Below are 23048 nucleotides of genomic sequence, written 5' to 3' on the forward strand. Positions count from 1 at the left end.
AAAAAATCTCCAAAGGATATACTATTTTTCTTCTGGAAGAACTTGTCTGGACTAAATAATATTTCATTCATCTTGTACCTTCAAATTCTCCATATTAACAATTTTATCCATACAAACTCTATAGCATGCAACTCCAGTCCTCGCACAGTAATGACTAATGTCCATTTTTCTCAAAAACGTCCAAGCAAATCTTCTTGTGATAAATTAGTTAAAGTAATGTTTAAACGAGAGGCACACTCTAAACTAAACCCATTTATTTATTGAGCATATAAATATTAGAGAACTAACTTTAGAAAATGTCACGCATGAACTCTCTTCTACCACTTTATGTGAAACTCATATTTAAAGTGTAGGACTCACATTGATTTCATCTAATAAGATGATAGGTGTTAGATAGAGTGTTGTTAACACTCCTAGTGTCTCTTTATTTTGTAGAGGATGCTCAAATTTGAGGCTCATCAACACTTTTAGAGACAATTCCAAATATTAATTAAAGGTAAAATGCATCTAAAGGTCCTTTAAATTTTTTCGTTTTTCCTAAAGTGGTCCTTTAAGTTTCAAAAGTCCTAAACAAGTCCTTTAAGTTTCAAAAGTTCCAAACAAGTTATTTTAGTTTTTGAATCGTTTCAAACAAGTCCTTTTAGAGGATGATGGTGATGATTCAGATGATAGCAATAAAAAGCATTATCCACCATTTGTCATGCCTAAAAAGATGACTAATTTTAAGTGGGTGTTAGGAGCCAGATTTGGTACCAAAGATGAGTTCAAGGAAGCAATTACCAACTATGCTATCTAGAATATGACTTATTTGAAACGATTCAAAAACTAAAAGGACTTGTTTGAGACTTTTGAAACTTATAGGATCACTTTGGGAAAAACGAAAAAACTTAAAGGACCTTGAGATGCATTTGACCTTAATTAAAACATAATATTATTAGTTATTTAAATTTTTTTCATATTTAACTAGTGTAGTTGGTTTATCATCATTAATTAGTTTAAGTGGTTTGTTAGCTTAATCTGCCACCTCATCACACTCACACATAGCTAGAACTTGATGTATATAAGAAAATTAATTTTGATCCTTTTATATTTTTTATAATAAAAGCAAGATAGTTTTTTTTAACAATTAAATTGTAAAAAAGTGCATTAAAAAAGTTGATCTTTTTTCTCTAAAAAAAAGTTTTTTGTTTAGCGGGTTGTCCCGCTAACTCGTATGTCCGCCACTAAACGGGGTGGGGGTGAGATTTTGGACTTGGTCATCTAATTTGACTCGATTCGTCTTGTCCCGTTTTAAGCGGACTTACACGGGGAAGCTAAACGGGGTGGGTTGACCCGCTTTTTCATCCCTAGTAGTGGCATCTTCTATTTATGTTTAAAATTGAGGCAATATATCACAATTTTTTAAGCTACAAATCAGCATTTTTAGAGTAAAAAAGAAAGTTGAGAAACTATAAAAAAAAATCTGTTTTTGTTAGCGTGATAAAATAAGGGACCATAAGTAAAGCCTAGAATATAGTCATTCAAGACTTATTTATTTTGTTATCAGTCGTTATAACAGGAATTGATATCATTACAGTATGCAATGAATTGAAATCATCATTACAGTATGCACAGTACAATAGCATTAACACCATTGCATGCAATACAAGATATTAGATAGCATTTTTAATTTAAAAATATTTGAAGGCCTAATTTAAGATGGATATTGAAGCAAGAAGAACACCAATGGTTCATGGAAAAGTATCTTTATGGTACAAAACTTCTTTTGATGTTGCCCATTGTACCATAAAGACATATATGCAGGCTTTAATATAACAATGTCTTTTACCGTACGTCGAAGAAATATTTGAGTCCTAGTGTATATTGTACCACAATTTAGCAGTTGAGGACTAAAAGTAAGCAATATAAGGTGAAAGTTTATTTTCCTGAAAAAGTTGATGCATAGACTCTGTTACTCTCAACTCGATTGATAGTTTTTGCTGTTAACTTGTATCCTATGTTTTCATTTCCTTTTTAAAGCACATTCAGGGGAGCTATGTAATGAACCCCATTCCTTAGTAAGAAGATGAAAATAAGACACTAAAATAGTCTAATCTTCAATTAAGTCAGTCATTCATGGATGACTTGTGTATTCAAACAATGACCCATGTTGAAAATAAAACATATATAAAAATGAACTATCGATGGGTATCTTAATCAATGGTTTCTTTTTGACTTAACTGTTTTGTCCTTGTGGCACAACAAAACAAAAATAACAAAATTAGGGGGTCCATTATATTGTACTGTGTACAGTTGGTTAATAATAGTTAGGCTATGAGCATACAAAAATAAAATTAGTGCCCCCAGCAGCACAAGTCTTCAATCAGTGTTGAAATGAACAAAAGCAATCACATGTAATTATCAAGAGAGATAGAAATTGAGCATAAGAAGTGACCACCAAAGAAGGATTCCTTGTTTATTTGTCTCCTTGGCCCTAAACATAGTGAGTGATATGCATCAATTATTGTTTGTCTACTTCCACCCTTCAGCTGTAGTTTTCATTTATCAAAATTACAATTTATGCCCAATATTATAATTTTATAAAAATGTACTGATATTTAACCTTATGCTGAATGACACTTTTTGTCTCTCTATTTAATTTCGTTCACAAAATTAGTCTCTTTTTTAAAATTTGAACCTTTTGATCCTCAAATAACTGTGTTGTGATTTTGGATAAAATTTTTAACAAATTAAATGTGATACATGATAATAAAAAATGTGATTTAAAAAGGAAATATTATTTTGGTGAGCATGAGTATTAACAGTAAAATTAACCCTTAACCTGTCAACTTATCTTTTTCTACCAGAATTATTAGTGAGCCTCACATGATATAATACATGAACCAAAAACATAGGATTCGATTAGATCATGAATGATAAATTAAAACTAAATAAAAAACTCATCTATTTCTTCTTTCTTTTAACTTTTCCTTTACAAAACAATGAACCAAATCCAAAAAAATTTGCAGTAACTTTAGGAATATATGCTTGAGGTAGATTCAAAACAGGACTAATTCTAACACCATTACTAGAAGAACATTTCCTTAACGAAGATTTATTAGATGAATTGTAGAAATAATATGTACTTGACGTTGAAGAAGATGAAGAAGATCTTCTACTACTTGAAACAGAAGATTGTTTCTGCAACCTTTGTTTTTGTCTTTCTTTTTGAAGCTCTGTTTGTTTTGGATTCGGCGCTGAACCGGTTGAATGGCTCCTTGATAAGAATTGTAGAGAACGAATCAATCTATTTTGACGAGCTGTATCAAAATTCAAACTGCTGCTTCTTTTGAATTGCCAGAAATGTTTGGATAACAATGGCTTCTCTTCTTCCACGTCTGTTTCATCAGACAGGAATTCTTTAAGCCTCTTCTTCATTACTGTAGTTTTTTGAAGAGGCTCAAAGAATTCATTAGCTGATGAATTTTTCTTCATTGGAACGATAATTCCATTGGAGATAACTTTTTTTATTTCCATTGGAACTATTTTTCCATCGGAGAAAAGTTCATCAGCTGAAGAGAATTGCTGAGAAAAACAATTGGTGATGGAGAAAACGAAATCGGAGGTTGAATCTAAGAGGTGTAAATCTGACCGAAGGTGAAGATCTTCGACGGGGATTGAACCATTTGAATTCTTTAAATCATGTGAGAATGAAATTCTAGGACTGAATCCTGGGCTGTTTGTTTCACTACACACTTCAATTGCCATGCTCTGTTTCTGAACAGGGGAACTATGTTTTTGAGTGAGTGGGAAATGTTTTGAAATTTATTTATATGTTGAAAAGGTAAAGTAAAGGAAGTGAAAGAGAAATGTGTTGGGAATTATGGGGTTGAGAAGTCAGAAATTGCAGCTTTATTAGACTTTTGTGGTATGGTGTGTGTTGATTTGAAACAGAAGGAACAATTATGAGAGGCTAGGAGGATTAGCATTGAGGTAGGATTGCACTAGATCCTTTTCTTTATGATCTGTTTATGAAAGGTTTGAAGGAAAAGAAAGAAAACAGGGTAAAGAAGGAGAAAGCAGTTGAAACCAATCACCGAAAGGCTATAAAAGGATAACCAACCCTTTTGAGAGAAATGAACTACTTGATTAATAGCTAAATTCAATATTTTTTCCCTAAATAATTTATGAGTTTCATATTAGTCCTCTAATTAATAAACATTTTGTTTTTGTCCTTTAAATATATTTTCATTACTCAATTTGTTCTCAAGCCGTTAATTTTAACTTAATACCTATAAGGTGGACCAACATCGATTTTCAGATCATGCAAAACCATGAATCTAATCATGAACCATCAACATATAATTTTTCTTCATCTTTTTTAGGTTATATTCTTTTATTTTTTTGGATTTTTTTCTTGAAGGTTGATGAATATGGTATGAAGTTCATATTGAAGATCAAGAAGAATAAGAAGAAATAAAAGGTAAAGGATGAAGAAAATGAAAGAAAAATTATGTGTTAATAGTTCACATTCAATAGTCTTGCATCATCTAAATGTACAATTTGTTTGTAAATAATCAAAGAATTAACATTAAATTAAATAAATTAACAAGGACTAGACTACCTAAATTAAATAAATTCCAAATTTCTCTGAAGCAATAATTTTCTTGCTCCCAACAATCGCAGACCTAAATCAATATCGGGACTTGTACAGGATATGAGGGACTTCAAAAATTGATGGTTTAGATCTTTTAATGGATATACTTCAGAAAATCCCTCTTTACTTGTTCTCACCATTATTGAAAAAGGAAATGAGAAAATCTTATGACTTTATAAGTACGTATTAATGATTGCACCAATGTAAATTACTCTCACTATGTTATTATTATTTAACTGTAAATTAAAGAACATGCTCAAACTACTTGTGTTAATGACATATTTGATTACCATTAAACTAATTACCGGATGTAGACAATCGTCCTGGTACATTTCTTTGCAATTATTTTTCTAACTTGTTAAAGTTTGAACAATTTCTTAGGCATTTATGCTGTCCTAAGTACTGGAAACATTAGGTCCTTAGTTAGCATTATGTGATACATGATGTAGGGTCAGTTTAAGGACAATATACATAGCCAAAATAATGACCCTCATTCATTCGTAGGAAATTATTGTCGCATGACTAGGCACTATCACAGGAGTACTATTGGCATACCACACCTTTAGACTTTAGTATTTCTTCAAGCAATGCTAACATCATGGCCAAGATTGTGGAGATAACTGCATGTTGAATTCAAGACAAAGAAGACTAACTTTTTCCAAATTTAAAATAGACACAGTATGGTACGGGCTCAATCTGTTTTTCGTTACAAGTGGAACAACCATATGACGTGGAAAAAGACTAGAACAATTGACATCAATAGCTTTTAAGAGTCTTACATAAAACTAGCAAGGCTTATAAGCCGACTGTGTAGTGCATCCGTTAGGTTCAATTCAAATTTTAAGATGATTTTGGAGTCCATCTAAAATTTGTTGGATCATCCACTATCATATCACCATTATTGTGCCACTCGAGTACACTTATGTCACTCCATATGTCCAATAAATTATGTGCACGAGTGAGTTTGTTGAGAGTTCTACTTTGAAAGATAATGGTTGGCCGATGTGTTTATAAGTGGAGACGTTTTTAAGTCAATTCTAAGAATAGGTAGTATGCACTATGCAGTATGAATGTTCTTTTATATGCTCAGAAACGCACCTAGTTGATGGCTATTTTTATTTTTTTTTCCTGTATGGAGGTTAAATGAAACTTTGCATCATAGAAGTTGGATGGCTATATATGGACTGTTATGAATACTTGATTTTCTACTAACGTGTGATTGTTGGAATTAATGGCAAAGATATATAGTGATATAGTGAATGACATATGCAGCATAATGCAATATTTTTATTATTTTGGATAGAGAGAGGACGCATCTTTTACTTATTATTATGCGTGTGTGAAATTGTAAGCTAATTGCAAATACTTTTGTTGGGCTGGATGGAATATTTTTGGCTTGCAAGTGTAATTCCATTATTGACTTGCATATTCTTTTGTTTTATTGCATAATGCATGCGTTTATAACTCAAAAGGAATCAGTATGTAGTGAGTGAGTGTGGTATGATTTGGGGGCAAGGCCATATGTTTGTCAGATCATTTTGACAGCATTGGATCATTCTTCATTTGTTAGCACGTGGGTAATGACCATCCAGATCAGATCATAGTAGACAGTGGGCTATAAGATTGGATGCATTTGGCATCTTCATGTTATAATTTTCTTGTTTTGGATCAACGACACGATTGATAAATCAATTAGAACTTTCACATAATAAATGATAAATCAAATAGAACTTTCAAATAATAAATATAGAAGAGTTGTTAACTTGTGTTTTAAGGGCACATGTTAAATAATCTAAAAATATAAATTTTGTATTAAAAAAGTAATATTCAATTATACCAAAAAGAAAGCAAATTAATTTTAAAGGTTTAAAGATAGAATGCAAGAAATACATTTCAATATATGTGTGTGTGAATAATGGATCAAATTACAATAATGTAACGTTGCACAATTGTTACACCATTCAATATCATTTTATTCGATACATATTTTGTAAATTTAACCGTTTGATCTTTAGAATAGTGGCTCATCTTAAGTGATGACGTAGAGGTGTTTCATTTAGAGGGGTGATATTTTGGGATGTGTGGTGGCGACGGGTGGTTATGGATATCGTTTTTCAGTGCTCGTTTCATAAGGAGTCTTTTTTAGGTGGTGATGTTTATTTTGGTGTGTGGTGCCCTCGTGGGTGTTACAGGTAGAGTTTGGCTAAGTGTTGTATGTATGAGTGGTTTTTTATGGTGTTTATTTTCGGGTGTTCCGCCTACATATGACGTCTTTGGTTTGTATTCTCTGATTCACCGATCTCTATCTGTCTTGAGCAGAGATCAGATTGTTAAATAAAATTTGCTGTAAAAAAAAAATGTTTGATTGTCGGCTTGTATCATATAAATCATCCAAGTAAAATTTTACACAAATCTAAAATCATATAATACGTTATTGAGACTCATTATGTCACATTCATGGATATAAGCAAGGTAAACATAATTTTGTAAAAAAATTCAAAATATCCAAAATTTAAGTTTTGATAGTTATTTGTTATTGATTTATTTTAGGTGTGACCTTGATCTTATTTGTTATATTTTTTTTAATAGAAAAATCATTTTTATTTTTAAAATAATCACTTTTAAGAGTATTGCATTCATTTGTTACAACTTTTAAAAAAAAATTAAAAACAACTTAACACGAGAAGATGTTATAAGTAGTTTCTCAAAAAATATATTTCTTTTAGAGAAGAGAGAAAATATATATTTTTTTATTTACAAAAGTTAATATTTCATGTTCCATGTGAATATTTTTTATAACATATCAATATTAATATCTTACAGTATCATTAACTTGGTGGGTGAAATATTATTGATTTGAAAGTTTGAAATCAAGTTGTAATTTTTAAACAACTTTGGTACCTGGCCAATAAAAAAGATGTTTTATGAGTGAAATGGGTTCATGAGTATCACAATAAGGGGAGGAATGTGCTCCTCGTAATTTTGTCTGCAAAGGTTTTGCAAGCGGTGATGGCATTGTGTTTCAACAAGCTAATATATCTATTAAGAGAATGTATAATGTATTAAGAGGAGAATTTGTAAAAGTTGGTTGGAGGTGATACGTAGTAATCTAGCCCCTCCAAAGTGTTTGCTTGTTACTTGGTTAATCATTCACTGTAGACTTGCTATTTGTGACATAATGCTTAAAATATGTATCTAATGGGAACATGTTTGTATTATGTGTAAAAGGGATAATGAAGCTCACTCTTACTTGCGAATATGTTGATGTTGTGTGGACAAGTGTTATGCAATGGATGAATACAAGCATATATAGTAGCAACAAGTCAATATTGCGGTTCTGTTTGGTAAAAATAGCAGATAGCTTATAGTTGATACCTGATAGCTTATATTTTATAGCTGATAGCTGATAAGCTAATTGAAATGTTTGAAAAAATTAATGGTTCAATAATTGATAAATGTAAAATGACATTTTTTTAGAATAAAAAGGACTTTTTTTTTTTATCATTCTAATTTCCATGAAGACAAGAACAATTATCATTTTTAGGCCATAAAACTTAGGCTACTATTAAGCCAATTTTTATTTTTTTTACTCTACTAAATTTACGTTACTATTAAGCCATAAAATTTTGTTAAAAAATTTACGATATCATTGGAATTTTTTGTTTGCTCTACCGTTTTCAATTATCATGTTGGACTATTATACATTTGTTCAAGTGTTTATCTTAACAACAATTATATTAATCCAAAATTAAGCCAAATTGATCGTTAGTATTCTGCATTTAATAAATACATCAGTATTTAATTTTATAATAAAATAATAAATTATAAAGGGTAAAAAAGGATTTTAGAAAAAATAGTAAGGGTAAAAGTGGAAGAAAAAACAATAAGCTATAAGCTATAAGCTCAAACGCTACTTGAAATAACTTCTAAAAAATAGTTTATAAGCTCGTGAAATAAGCTATAAGCTCATGGTGAAAAAGTAACATTTGAGCTTATAACTTCTAAAGGACGTGTCCTACCAAACCGTCTCTACATCATATTTAGTGTTATTGCAATAGAAACAATGATACACATCAAACTCTTTCACAAATTTATTTTTAATAAATGATGAATTAAATATGATTCATCATTTATTAAAAAGTTTGTAATTCATATGTAATTCATCAAACTTTTTTTCACATTCTCGTTTGTTCCTATAGCTTATATAAAATTCATATGTAATTCATCATTTATTAAAAAAATTAAAATTTGCAAGAGAGAATTTCATAATGTATTAAAATCTGCAAGAGAGAATTTCATAATGTATTCACATGGGTCCCCACCAAATTATATGGGTCCCGTATAAATTTGATGGGATCCATGTGAATTTTAACCAATCAAAGAGAGTGTGTTGAAAAATGTGTGTTATAATATGTGTTGCTAGCATTCCTCATAGTGCAAAATATGATTTAGGCCTCGTTTATATTTAGCTTATTTTAGAGCTTATATGAACTAAATAAATACACCTTTATGCATTATTTATAAGCTGTAGTTTATGAAAAGTAGTTTATGACTTTACAATTTTCGTTAGTGAAAATTTATGAATTAAAATAAAAACTTATTTATTTATAAGAAAACGTTAACTTGTGTCTTTAGAGCATAAGTTAAAAGGTTGAGGGTGTGTTTGTTTCAAGTTATAATTGTTGATTCTCGGGAATAAAATGATAGAAATGTATATGCCTATGTTTGTTACAAGTTTACTAAATTTTCTGAGAATAGAAAAAATTTCCCAAGGAAAAGGGTGGGAATAAAGTTCCCATGGAGATGATAATAAATTCATAAATAATTTACCTATTATAATCCCTATTTTTATGGTTCCTAGGAATATTATAAACCTAACCAAACATATTTTTTCTAAATTCCATGGAATAAAATTCCCATCTTTATATTCCAAGGAATGTTAGAGTTTTTCTACTTGCACCCTAATTAATCATGGTTGCACCCCAAAATGACAAGATTACCCTTTTATAAAATTTGATTTTCAAAAAGCCTATTCCTTCTTTTTTGGTTACACCCCAAAACCCTTCTTCCGAAACCATAATTCTCCAATCGATCGATTGTGTTCTGCGAAGATTTTCAAAACCATACTTTTTCACGTCCATTCATGATTTCAAAGAAAATTCGAAGTAAATCAGGTTAGCAAGTGTTTTAATAGGTTCATGTTAACTCAATTTAAGTAGGTTCATGTAAACTCATTTTAAGTAGGTTCATGTAAACTCAATTTAAGTAGGTTCATGTAAACTCAGTTTAAGTAGGTTCATGTTAACTCAATTTAAGTAAGTTCATGTAAACTCAGTTTAAGTAGGTTCATGTAAACTTTTACATGAACCTACTTAAACTGAATTTACATGAACCTACTTAAACTGAATTTAAGTTAACCTTGCCAATGTAAATTAAAACCGTAATCGTACAGTGCATCATTGCAGTTGAAGGAAAAAAATTGAAACTAGCAAATAGAAGAAGAAATTCACTTACTTATATCCAATTGAGTATGGATGAAAAATATTTTGATTCACTCTTTAATTTTCATGGAGATTGATATTGAACATCAAATTGTTTGATCGATCGCTTTGTGGGGTGAAAGAGGGTGAAACTCACTGACAACGAATAAAATTAGGGTTTTAAGAAAATTTATATAAAAAGGCAATTTTGGTATTATAAAAAAATTTAAGAAAATTTGGGTATAACCAGAAAAATATGGGGTGTAAATAGAAAAACTCGGAATGTTATTCCTAGGAATAAATTTGATAAACTTGAAACAAACACCAACGTAAAAAAAAATCTTAAAAATTATGCATTCAATGCAATAAAAGTTTCAAAAATTATATTTATAATATAAAAGTTATTATGACTTTTCATTTTAAGTTCCGTGCCATGATCCTTATTTATATAAGCCATTTTTTCATAAGTTGAGAATAAATTCAATCCAAACGGATGTTAAAACTACATTACATATATTTAACCCTTGCGTTCCTTAAAAAAAAAAAAAAGACCTTGTTATTGCGCTACTGAATTTCCTTCCTTGTTTCTTTCTCACTATCTCAGCTCAGCAAATCCATCCACTTCCCCTTCACATCGCAACGTCACACAAACACACACAGGTTCGATTTTTCTATACTGCTTGTGTTCCACGCTCTATGACCCATTCTTACTTTCTTCTTCTGTAATTCAAACTATAATTGTTTATTTATCATCCGTAGACTAAGCTTTGTTTTTATACTCACGAAACGCAAAACCCTAATTAATAGTTTCAATCGAACAAGAAGAAGATGCCTACGAAGGAGGATATCTCAGAGAAGGAGAAATGTCTCGATCTTTTTCTAAAGATCGGCTTAGATGAACGCACCGCGAAAAACACCATTGCTAACAACAAAGTCACCACCAATCTCACCGCCGTTATCCACGAGGCCGCCGTCACCGATGGCTGCACCCGAACTGTTGGAAACCTTATTTACACGGTAAATTATATGCATGCATAATTGATTCTAGCTTCTTTTCATAACTGTATGTTTGGTTCCACCAGAGGTGTAGAATTGATTTTGACATCTTTGTTTGCTTTCGAGTACAATTGATTTTGGCTCCAAAATTGATTGACTCTACTTGAAGATATATAATTTGTAGCTTTTTACTCTAGAATTGGTTGGTTTATGCTCACAACTCACTTTTAGTCAGAATCAATACTACAAAATCATTTCACTCCAGTAGAACCAAACATACACTAAACTAAGATAACTTATGAAAACAGCTTATAGATTTATACATAAATAATTAACTTTTCTTATAAAAATAAATAGCTTATACATAAATGCATATCATGATAAGCTCTTGTGCAATAAGCTGAAAATGAACTGTTCATCCAAAAATGGCCATAGTACTGCAGATGACTTTTTGCTCTATTTCGGTTGTTTTTTTTTTTTGTTTGTTTGTTTGTTTGTTTGTTAATAGCTGAAGTTGCTATTTTTGCTGATCTATTAATGTTGCAGGTTGCAACAAAATACCCTGGAAATGCCTTACCGCATCGACCAACATTGCTGGAATATGTTGTTTCATCCAAGGTGTGAACCATATATTGTTGGTTTTGTTGTATTCGTATGATATAGGATTGGCATGTACTTGATATTATATCAACTGTTTATATTATTATATATTCTTGTATCATTGCATATTATCTATTTTACTTTTTGGTTGTCTATTGGTTCGGAAGGTTTTTTACCTTGGAGTTATTCTCTTTCTCACATGGATGGGTTATCATTGCAGGTGAAAACAACGGCTCAGTTAGATGCAGCACTATCATTTCTTGCCAATACGGGTTCGGAAAACCTGGATGTGAATAAATTTGAAGAAGCATGTGGAGTTGGTATGATAGATACAACTTTTAGTTTTGTATATAAAATTAACCTTAAATCTGTGGTGTCGTTTGGTGACTGTAGATAAAACTTTCATAGTTATATGAAAATGACCTTAATGTTCAATACTTAGTCTGGTTGGTAATTTAGCTTAGTGTTGTTAATTAGCGGCTATTGCAGTGGTACAGTGCTATTATTGCATAGCAGAATTTGACTAAAACACTATTGTTCTGCAATACACTATTTAGTACAAAATATTGTGAAATAGCAGTGCTATATAGCACTGTTGCATAGCAGAATTTGAACAAACTGCTTTTTCCTGGCGATCCACTAAAGACAGCATTGATTTAGCCTTTTGGTAGATTCATTTGTATTTATGTTAACTAGGTTAAACTTCCAAAATTTAAATCTCCTTGTGACAGTCTAGCTGTATTTCACTTAAATTGGTTATCAACTTTTAGTTCTGGAGTTTTGTCCCAAATTTTGGAGTTCAATTATATGGATACATGATATAATATATGTGCAGGTGTTGAGGTTTCAACAGAAGATATTAAGAAAGCTGTTAACGAAGTTTTTGAGGAGAATAAGGCTTCAATTATTGAACTACGCTATCGAACAAATGGTATTTGTTCAATTTTTCCGTCTAATCAATTCAAATTCAATAATTATAATGTTCACTTTTGTTTTGAACTACTGATCTACTCAAATTAATAATTTTTGATGTCGATCTTTATGTTACTAGTTGGTGAGTTGCTTGGGCACGTGCGAAAGAGGCTTCCATGGGCTGATGCAAAAGCTGTCAAGGTGATGGCTATTATCCAAACATAATATTTTGGATGGCTAATTTATTATTGCAGGTCTTGTTAACATTGTTTTGTTGCTTTCATTTTTTTCATCTCGCAGCAACTTGCTGATGCAAAATTATATGAGCTACTGGGTGATAAAACAGAAGCAGATAATGAAAAGCCTTCTAAAAAGAAGAAAGAGAAACCTGCTAAAGTAGAGGTAAGTTTGTTTACAGTTGTTTTAGCTCATTTGTTTTACTTTTTATCACATGGCCTACTAAATGTTTGCAATTTTACTCGCTTTATTAGGACAAGGCAGCACCAATTGCTACTCCTGAAAAGCCACCAGAAGAAGATCTCAATCCATTTTTGATATTCCCTAGTCCAGAGGAAAATTTGAAGGTATTTAATTTCCTCATTTTAAAAATAAAATGCAGCTTCTTTCTTTTCTGTTGATGCTGTGAACCTAACATTTTCCGTCAGCTCTGTAGCACCAACACGTGTCGGTGTCCAACACCGACATATGTGATAATGTCAATGAATTAGGGTGCGTTTGTTTCAGCTTTAAAAAAAATAGATTTTGGGTTAAAAGAATCTAAAGATTTTTTTTAGAGATTTTTTAGAAAAAATCTAAAGCTATTTCTGTTTGTTTACTAACATAATTTTATTTTTTTTAAGATTTGAAGTCTTACACTTGAGTTCCTTGTATTTAGAAAAAAATAGATTTTGGAAAAGCTACTTGGAATAGCTTTTCATTTTGAGGCTAAAAATGATTTTTTTAACAAAATGGATTTTTTAAAAATCTTAAACAAACACCACAAAAATATAAAAAGTGATTTTTTAGTAAAAAAAATCTCAAACAAACGGGCCCTTAATTTTTTCAAATTTTTATTGATGTGTCGTGTCTGGTGTCCATGTCAGTGTTTCACAAGCCCTCGGTGTGCCTGTCTTGTATGGAATCATTTCATATCTATTCATTTCTCTCTACTCAGTGGTCTGTTTAGTAAATTTATTGAACCTTTCTGGTCAGAGATATGGCCTTCTATGGTTTTCAAAATTATGAAATTTCCTTGATTTCCATATTTGTGCTTCAGCTTGAAATTTTCTGTTTTCATTAACTTGCATCTGCACACATCATGAGCATCATTTTGATTTCAGGTGCATACAGAAGTTCCTTTTAGCGATGGTACTATTTTGAGATGTTGCAATACCAAAGCGCTTCTTGACAAGCATTTGAAAGCAACAGGTGGGAAAGTTTTGACCCGGTTTCCTCCCGAGCCTAATGGATATTTGCATATTGGTCATGCCAAGGTATGGTGCATGCAACATTATAATATGAACTTCTGTCAAGTTTTTTTTTTTTTTTTTTTCTTCCTTTGTTTTATTGTTTTAAGTTTAAACAATTGTGTCTCAGGCGATGTTTATTGATTTTGGGTTGGCAAAAGACAGAGATGGAGGTTGCTACCTGAGGTGTGCATTTTTTATTCTTTTTGTTTATTATATTGTTAGCGAACCAGTGTCTCTTCGGCTGAAAGTCATAGAGGTTCTTCATATGGAGATGAAACATTTACGGGTTGTCTATTTGTGTGTTTAGCATTTTGGCTATACAAGGATTTTTAAATTTACATTCATTAGTTAGACGTTGAGAGAAATCAAGGAAAATGTATAGGTCTGTTAGAGATATAGTGTTATTAAGCCGTGGGCTGACACCCTTGTCATAATTTGGCCTTGTAAGCGGGCATATTAGCCTCTAATCACTTTGTAATAGCCAACAATATATATACTGCTAGCCTCACTAAGAAATTCGGATCAGATCATGAATATCAAACTCTCTTTCCCTCTCTATTTTCTGTCGCTTTCTAGGATTTTAACAAGGTCAAACCACGAAGATAGATTTAGAGATAGGTCTATTTATTATCTAATACACGGCAGGATTTTACGGCGTCATTTAATCCTTGTAGTGGACCCAACTAGTTGTAAAATGTTCAACCATCGTTGTTGTTAAAAGGCCTGATGGCCAGGTGTCCATTAAAAGCTTGTTAGTTGGGCATATTATTCACACTTGGCTGGTGGCACTTCCTCCCACTGTAGGAACTTAGTGTGCAGCAAGGTATCCTGTTTATAGACGAGCTATGTGGAGGGTAGGACCCTCATTCCCTCTGCTACCAACGTCGTCTGTGGACTATTGAGTTGTTTCTCTCTCTTTACCTCTTTACATCTATGGCACCTCTTGGGAAAAACCCAAGTCCCACATCTGATAGATAGGACTCTTGATAAGATTTTATAAAGGAAGACACTCCCGGTTTTGTAAGAATGAGTTAGGCCCCAAATTTCAACACACCCGACTGACATATCTCATGAAATTATTCTAGACCTGCGGTGAATTAATAGTATTTTGACCAATATTAATATTGAATAGGCAGGTGTAACATTCTACACTTCCATCAAAGGGCAATAAAATAAAGATACTAGTTCATGTTATGCTGATATAGGTCTGGCCTATAATCCACATCCACTTTTTTGTGTCAAAAGTATTGAGGAGATTTGAAGTTCCTATATACATACCATTTAATGATAAAATCAAAGATGTATTCATACATTACTTGTACTTCCTTCAGACTTGATGTTTTTCTAACTTTTTCATGTTTAAGCTATAACATGGCTTGAAAGCCTTCATCAGATCCCTGTGATTGGACATTCCTTATACAATTTTTTTGTTAAGTTGTATAGCTTTTGGCACTTTCAGGTACGATGATACAAATCCTGAAGCAGAAAAGAAAGAATATATTGATCACATTGAAGAAATTGTCCAGTGGATGGGATGGAAACCATTCAAGGTACGTTTTTTTTTGCACCTATTTTGTTGTTCCTACCCAGCTAAAAAAGATGTTTAAGAGTTAAGAGTTTTACATTTTTGCAGATTACTTACACAAGTGACTATTTCCAAGAACTGTATGATTTAGCCGTGGAGCTCATAAGAAGAGGTTGTGCTTATGTTGATCATCAGGTTGGTATCCAACCAAACATGTAATGAATGCTAAATTGTTCATTTCTGTTATCAAATGTTTCATTAATTCTCCCTTTATGGTTGATAAATACATGTATTGACTATAATTGATCATTCGAAGATTAAATGTTTCATTGATTCTCCCTTTATGGTTGATAAATACATGTATTGACTATAATTGAGTCATTCAAAGCACTAATTCTTAACATTTTGGCAATCGGCAGTTGAATCTTGGCTTTGAAATCTTGATTGTGTGGAATGTACTATTCAACAGAAAGTAATTAATGTGGAATAACTTATGGAGGATGAGATAATCACATTAAGTTATTCTATTTGCATAAGTTGTAATAAAATAAGCATATTTTTTTTCTCCTGATGATTTGGTTGTAGACACCTGAGGAGATAAAGGAGTATAGGGAGAAGAAATTGAACAGTCCATGGAGAGACAGACCAATTTCAGAATCATTGAATCTTTTTGAGGATATGAGACGTGGTCTTGTAGAAGAAGGAAAAGCCACACTGCGAATGAAGCAAGACATGCAGAGTGATAATTACAATATGTATGACCTTATTGCATATCGAATTAAGGTAAGAACACAACTGTTTGATTTCACAAAATTCTAAGGGGACAATATCTTACGGTATGATCCTTTCTGCCTTTAGTTTACTCCGCACCCTCATGCTGGAGACAAATGGTGTATCTACCCAAGTTATGATTATGCTCACTGCATCGTGGATTCACTTGAGAATGTCACACATTCAGTAAGTTTCATCCACTGAATCATGTAATTTTATTACTCTATATTATATTAAAAGTTAAGACGTTTGTTGTTATTTCCTCTTTCGCAAAGTTGATAATGTTTGGATATCTTAAGATAAAGCTTAATAAGCTGGACACCTAAATTCTCTTTCTGCATTAGTTTATGATTTTTTAAATATTAGATTATATCAATCATCCCAAATATATTTATATAATGTGCACTTTTGGGCAGTAAATAGCTGTTCATTATAGCAGTTGGAGTTTGTTGGTATAAGTGTAAGAAATTTGGACTGCTTTTCGTGTAGTACTTTATGCATGGCAACATTCCATAGCACTTCGGCTCTGGTTTTTTGCCCTGAATTGCATAGTGGTTTACTTTCTTATTTCATGTCATGATTTTTGTTGTTACTGATTTAACAAATGGTTCACTAACTATTAGTGAGATTACTAGTTGCATTTTGTTTTTTGTGCTTGACTTACTGGGGTAATTCAGTCATTTTTGTCTTACTAAGGTGACCAAATGTGTATTTTCTTGATTCAACATCATTATAGTTTATCAGTAGTGTTAATGCATGTTATGACTAATAACTTTGCGTGTTTAATGCAGCTGTGTACTCTTGAGTTTGAGACGCGCCGTGCTTCATACTATTGGTTGTTGCATGCATTAGGTATTTACCAACCTTATGTATGGGAATATTCAAGGTTGAATATCTCTAACACTGTTATGTCGAAGCGCAAGGTAAGACAATACTTTTTGAAATTGTATCAATATACACCACTTTATTGTACTGTCTATAATTTTCCAGTCCCTTATTTTGAACTATTCTCCATTGAAGCTTAATCGCCTGGTTACTGAAAAGTGGGTTGATGGGTGGGATGATCCTCGCCTGATGACATTAGCCGGTTTACGGCGTAGAGGGATGACTTCAACAGCAATCAATTCTTTTGTTCGAGGAATTGGAATCACTAGAAGGTCGAATATAATATTTCAATACATTATTTGTGATTGTTCTGCAATAGGTTGTATAAGAATACTACTTTTAAGTTATTCATGCAGAAAAGCGCTAGAAACGTGACTCAGTTTGCTTTCGTAACTCACATCTAAGTTGTTCTTGTCATCGTTTTCGCTTCATATGAAGGGTGTTAACTAATAAAACATTGTCTTTTCCTTTCTTTGTTTGTAGATAAAACCAAACATCAATGATAGGAGTATCTTTAGTACTCCTTCTCTCACTTATGTCTTGTGTTAGGATCCTTGGTTTGGACCTCAGCCCAATAGAAGAGACGAATAGGGAATTGCTATTATATAGTGATGTGTCCACGAGTACCATGTGATTCGGTCATAAGAGAGAGGGGATGGTTAGTTGAGTTCTTTGAGAAATATTGTTAAGAGTTGGTTAGGAGAGTTTTCTCTGGTTAGGAGCAGAGTGCTCTGGGTAGGATTTCTTGAACTCTGGTTTATCTCTTTTGTTCTGTTATTCCCTCTATTGTAGAGTCTCCGAGCTCATCTTTCTCATTTAATTACACTTAATAGGGGTGGGATTAGGCAGGGCCAGGCCGAGCTTTGCTTAAATAGGCCAGGTCCAGTTTTAAAACTAAAGCCTAAGCCTGGCCTATTAGCCTGTCAAAGACTTTACTTTAAGCCTGGCCTGGCCTGGTGGCCTGGCACATTAGCCTGTCTAAAAGCCTAGTTTGTGCTAAGAATTTTAAATGGAATATATTTGGCCTATTTATAGAAAGACTACTAAGCATATATTTCTTACAAGGCTAATATGCCAATAAAATTTTGCATAGCATGTACATCCATTTTTCTTTTTCACTTTATAAGCATATGTTATCTAGATGTACAATACAATAAAATTTTGTAGAGCTTGTACATCCATTTTGTAAAGGCTAATAAGAATATATTGCATACACTTGACCTATTACCCCTATTTATTTATTTATTTATTTCTGTTGCTAATAAGGTTCCTTACTTTGTAATTTGGAATGAGATGAGAATGACAACAGTAAGAGATTAAGAGGGTAATACCAAAAAGTATGTGTATTCGTTAGAATTGGAATAAGAGGGTAATACCAAGAGTTTTGTAACTAATTGGAAATCCCAGATGGCAAAAAACAAATTGCAAATAAATAAATAAATAAATTATTGTATTGGAAATTTGAAGGAACCAGAAATTTATTAATATAATAGAGTGAATATGTAATTACACATATATGGGCCGGCCTGATAGACCTAGTAGGCTTTTCTATAAGCCTTAGCCTGGCCTATTCCCACTCCTAAATTTACATGGTTTCCTTATTCATAATTTGCAGGTTCACTCATCTTGCTGAATATTACACTTAGGGTGCATTTGGATTCAAGGTTTAGGAGGGGAAGTGAGAGGAGAGCTTACTTTTCTTTTTTAAATTACAGATAATATAAAGTGTTTTTTAAAAATAAAATAAGTGTGATTGAAGTATTATATCATTTATCATGTTATTATTTCAATTTTTTGGAAAAATCATTTTAGTGTTCACAATTTAAAAAAGGAAAATAAACCTTCCCCTCCTAAATCCTCCATCCAAACACACCCTCGGTATTCTGAGTTACTTTTTGTAGAAGCTTTAGACAGTTATGCTTAGCTCTCATTCTTTTATGAGCAGTTAGCATTCTGTTACAGCTATGCCTGACTATCATGCCTAGCTATAAAGACTTGTAGATTCTATCATTCATACAGTAATCTTAATAAGAATATTCAGTTCAGTTTCTATCTCCATTTTCTCTTGTTTCTGAAACTGTATTTTGTTATCAAGAGCTTCTAGATTTTTTTTTTTTATGGTTTCACCAACATTGTAGTGGTATTACCTTTGCAAGTTTAGTTTAAGCAAAATAATAATAACAATAATAATATTAGAGTAAAATACTGATAGAATCATCAATCAATATATTTGTAAAAGGTAGATGTGTCTTTTACCAATTAATTAGTTCACAGTTGACATTGTGTTCTGTTTGCATCAGTTTTCATCATGTTTTATTCTTCCTTGGTTGTATTGTCATTTTTGTTTGGAAAGTGCATGTGAGATTTTGTTCATCGACCTGTCCCTCATCTGCAACAAGAGCAGCAAGAACACAAACCCTGGTTTTGCATTGAAATGAATTTGATATGTGACAGCAGTAGTACATAATTGAAATAAAATTATTTTTCCTTCTTCTGCAGTGATGGCACTTTGATATCTGTGAGTCGCCTTGAATATCATGTTAGGGAAGAATTGAACAAAACAGCTCCTCGGACAATGGTTGTCTTGCACCCACTCAAGGTATTTTGTCTGTTTGATTTCTTTCTACAGGATATTATTTCGTTAGCTTAAGACTGATCCTTTCTTTCTTGCAAGGTTGTTATTACTAATCTTGAAGCCAACTCAACAATTGAGGTTGATGCAAAAAAATGGCCTGATGCTCAAGCTGACGATTCATCTGCTTTCTACAAGGTAATTGGGCTGTTGAAGACTGATTTCTCTATGGAGTTCTATTTTTTTTTAGGATTACTCTACTATTGTCTACTGGTGCTGATTCTGATAGGGGAACTGATTCAGATTCAGATTATGCATAGAAATAACACATTCCCTGAATATCCGAGAGATCCAGGATCTCCCAATTCTAATTCCCACATAATGACTAACACTACCTCCCAAACAGTTCTTATTCTTTCTTCAAACTATCTCAGCCTAACTAACTAAGGGGCTACATATAATACTCCCCCCATCTCCCCTGAACATACACCTTGTCCTTAAGGTGAAATGTTTGAAGTCCACATCTCTAGCAGTGTAAATTACAAAATAATTCATATACCCTTCTGTTGTCAACCACACCAGATTGTAGTCTCTGCTTGAATATCTCATAGGAAATTGGGCTAGCCCGTAAGTCTGTAACCCACTTTGAACACATACTCACTTCTAATAACATTTTTGAATTTTGTGAAGCAGCTCATACTTGACCTTCTGAGGTAGATGGGTTTAGGCAATTAAGTTTAGAATTTCATTTTCTTTACTGTATCCTGACTGTACTGGTTAGGGCTTTAGCCCATCATTCCTTTCACAAAAACTGTCCTTTGTTTTTGGACTTCGCTCAGATGGTTCAGTTGGCACTGTGCCCAACCATCTCTCTACTGTTTACAATTGTTATGACTTTTCCACCCCCTTTGTCTTTCTTGCAAAAGAATGGATCAGATGGATTCAGAAGTGGAACATGGCCTCTTTTGCGTCCATCACTTTCGAAAGATCCCTATCTCCCCGTAAATGAGCATGTTGCTGGTGGTACTGGTGACGACAATGGGTTGGACGGTGAATGAGCTTGTCCCTCATGGATATGGCACACAAATTGTGCGGCCTAAGGGATATAACCAAGGTTTTCAGGATCGCAATCTAGATCTCGAAATCGTACGATCTCGTGCGTCACCAAGCCTCCGCCGAGTTGGAGCGGTTCTAAGATCGGAGAAGACGGCGGAGCGCAAGATCGCGAAAGCGGCGCTCTGTTCCGCAACAGAAAAGGACGTTTGACCCGATTGTCCGACCCGTTCTGGGCAGTTGGGCCAATTGTAAATTCCCATCAAATGTTGACTGGGCTTATTCTTTTTTGAACACGGGCTTCTTAAGACCTATTTTTTGTTTGAAAAGGGACTTTTAAGACTCAAGAAGATAAAATAATGTTGATAAAAATAAAATATTGTAAAAATAGTATATTGGTCTAATAAATAAAATATCTTTATTATAATAGTAAAAATAGTATATTGCTTCTTTTTGATTATATTAGTAAAAATAATATTTTTTTATTATAATAGTAAAAATAGTATATTGTTATCTATCAAAAATAAAAAAATTAATATGTTGTTTCTATTTGGTGGGATCTTACGATCTTTGTTACGATCCTACGATCTACGCTTTTTCCATACCCCAACGATCTTTAGTGAGATCCCGATTTTGACAACCATGGATATAACTGAATTTGAACTAGTAGTAGTTCCTATCATTCACTGACTTAATCTTATTTTAAGCTTGTTTATTTCTTGATATGATGCTGGTACCCTTGCCTTATGTCTTGTCTCTGATTTTTTGTCTTGTATTTGTTATTAGATTCCCTTTTCCAATGTTTTATATATTGAACGTACGGATTTCCGTATGAAAGATTCAAAAGATTATTACGGCCTTGCTCCTGGCAAATCTGCGATCCTCAGGTTAGTAGAAGGAATGAATTAACACTTCATGGGTAATTTATTTGTCCATTTTTTCAATATGTTTGGTGTTTATGCAGATATGCATTTCCTATAAAGTGCACTGAAGTTATTCTAGCTGATGATAATGAGACTATTCTTGAAATTCGGGCCGAATATGATCCTTCAAAGAAGACAAAGCCTAAGGTTTACAAACTTTGTTATGTGTGTTAGTTTAAATTAATGTCTTTGTAAGATCAGATTGGTAGTGATCTACAATTTTTTTTATTGAAAGGGTGTTCTCCATTGGGTTGCACAACCTGCTCATGAAGTTGATCCATTGAAGGTTGAAGTCAGGCTGTTTGATAGGCTGTTCCTATCAGAGGTTGGTTATCTTTATGTCTGAGTACTAGTTTACATTTATATCCTTGTTTCTAATCATATTTCTCTGCACCTTTCATCTAAATCACTTCAACAGAATCCTGCCGAACTTGACAATTGGCTTGGCGATCTGAACCCTCATTCAAAAGAGGTAATTCCAAATGCATTTGGTTTGCCCTCACTCCGTGATGCAAAAGTTGGGGACAGTTTCCAGTTTGAAAGATTAGGTAATGTACTTTGATAACTTGGTGGTTATGTAGTTCGATCTTTTTCATTTTATTTTTGGCATAACATATGATCTTTGTAATGTACTTTGATAACTTGGTGGTTATGTAGTTCGATCTTTTTCATTTTTTCTGGGCATAACATATGATCTTTGTGCTTGCTATTTCAGGTTATTTTGTGGTCGACCAGGACTCTACTCCAGAAAAGCTTGTTTTTAACAGAACTGTCACATTGAAGGACAGCTATAGTAAGGGTGGAAAATAGGATCCATGAATGGAAATGAGAGGTTAAATCATGCTGGTACAGATCTGTTGAATATTACCTCATGTTGGTAAAGCAATATAGCATGATTATTTTTTGTGGGATGGGTATGTACATCTTTACGGGACCATAGTCATGTACATCTTTTACGGGACCAAGTTACCCAGTTACTTAAACTAAAATTACCTTGTATGGTTTTGTAGTTTGAAGATTTAGTTTTTTTTTTTTTTTTTGGTGATCTGAAGATTTAGTTTTTTAAGCCTGGCTAAAGTAATACCAGCCTCTGTTATTCTCATGCCATTTTTTGTGGTGTAAAAATTGCACAATTTACTTATTTTCCCCTTTCTTTAACTTATTATTTTCCACATTTATTGAAAACTAGACCTAGTTTTTTGTTCTATATTCATTTGACATGATAT

General features: G+C 32.6%; 2 protein-coding genes across 3 annotated transcripts; one reads left to right on the plus strand and one right to left on the minus strand.

Moving 5' to 3' along the window:
* Positions 1 to 2913: 2913 nt before the first annotated feature.
* Positions 2914 to 4109, minus strand: LOC11440717 (uncharacterized). The gene has a single exon (XM_003592589.4). The coding sequence runs from the start codon at positions 3745 to 3747 to the stop codon at positions 2944 to 2946; it is 804 nt and encodes a 267-aa protein (XP_003592637.1). The 5' UTR covers positions 3748 to 4109; the 3' UTR covers positions 2914 to 2943.
* A 6527-nt stretch (positions 4110 to 10636) lies between these two features.
* On the plus strand, positions 10637 to 22992 carry LOC11418586 (glutamine--tRNA ligase). Of its 2 annotated transcripts, XM_039830025.1 has the most exons (23): positions 10637 to 10775; positions 10922 to 11133; positions 11659 to 11730; positions 11933 to 12032; positions 12548 to 12643; positions 12764 to 12825; positions 12925 to 13026; positions 13116 to 13208; positions 13965 to 14117; positions 14221 to 14276; positions 15553 to 15643; positions 15727 to 15813; positions 16204 to 16401; positions 16477 to 16575; positions 17181 to 17312; positions 17410 to 17546; positions 19774 to 19873; positions 19949 to 20044; positions 21686 to 21786; positions 21864 to 21969; positions 22058 to 22147; positions 22241 to 22370; positions 22538 to 22992. In XM_039830025.1, exons 2-23 carry the CDS (start codon positions 10945 to 10947, stop codon positions 22630 to 22632), a joined length of 2385 nt encoding a protein of 794 aa, XP_039685959.1. In that variant the 5' UTR covers positions 10637 to 10775; positions 10922 to 10944; the 3' UTR covers positions 22633 to 22992. The 2 variants fall into 2 exon arrangements, with proteins under 2 accessions (XP_039685959.1, XP_039685960.1); XM_039830026.1 differs by lacking the exon at positions 10637 to 10775 and having other exon boundaries at positions 10903 to 11133.
* The last annotated feature ends 56 nt before the right edge of the window (positions 22993 to 23048 follow it).

Source organism: Medicago truncatula, chromosome 1 (assembly GCF_003473485.1).
Source record: "Medicago truncatula cultivar Jemalong A17 chromosome 1, MtrunA17r5.0-ANR, whole genome shotgun sequence".
In the NCBI taxonomy this organism is placed as follows: Eukaryota; Viridiplantae; Streptophyta; class Magnoliopsida; order Fabales; family Fabaceae; genus Medicago; species Medicago truncatula.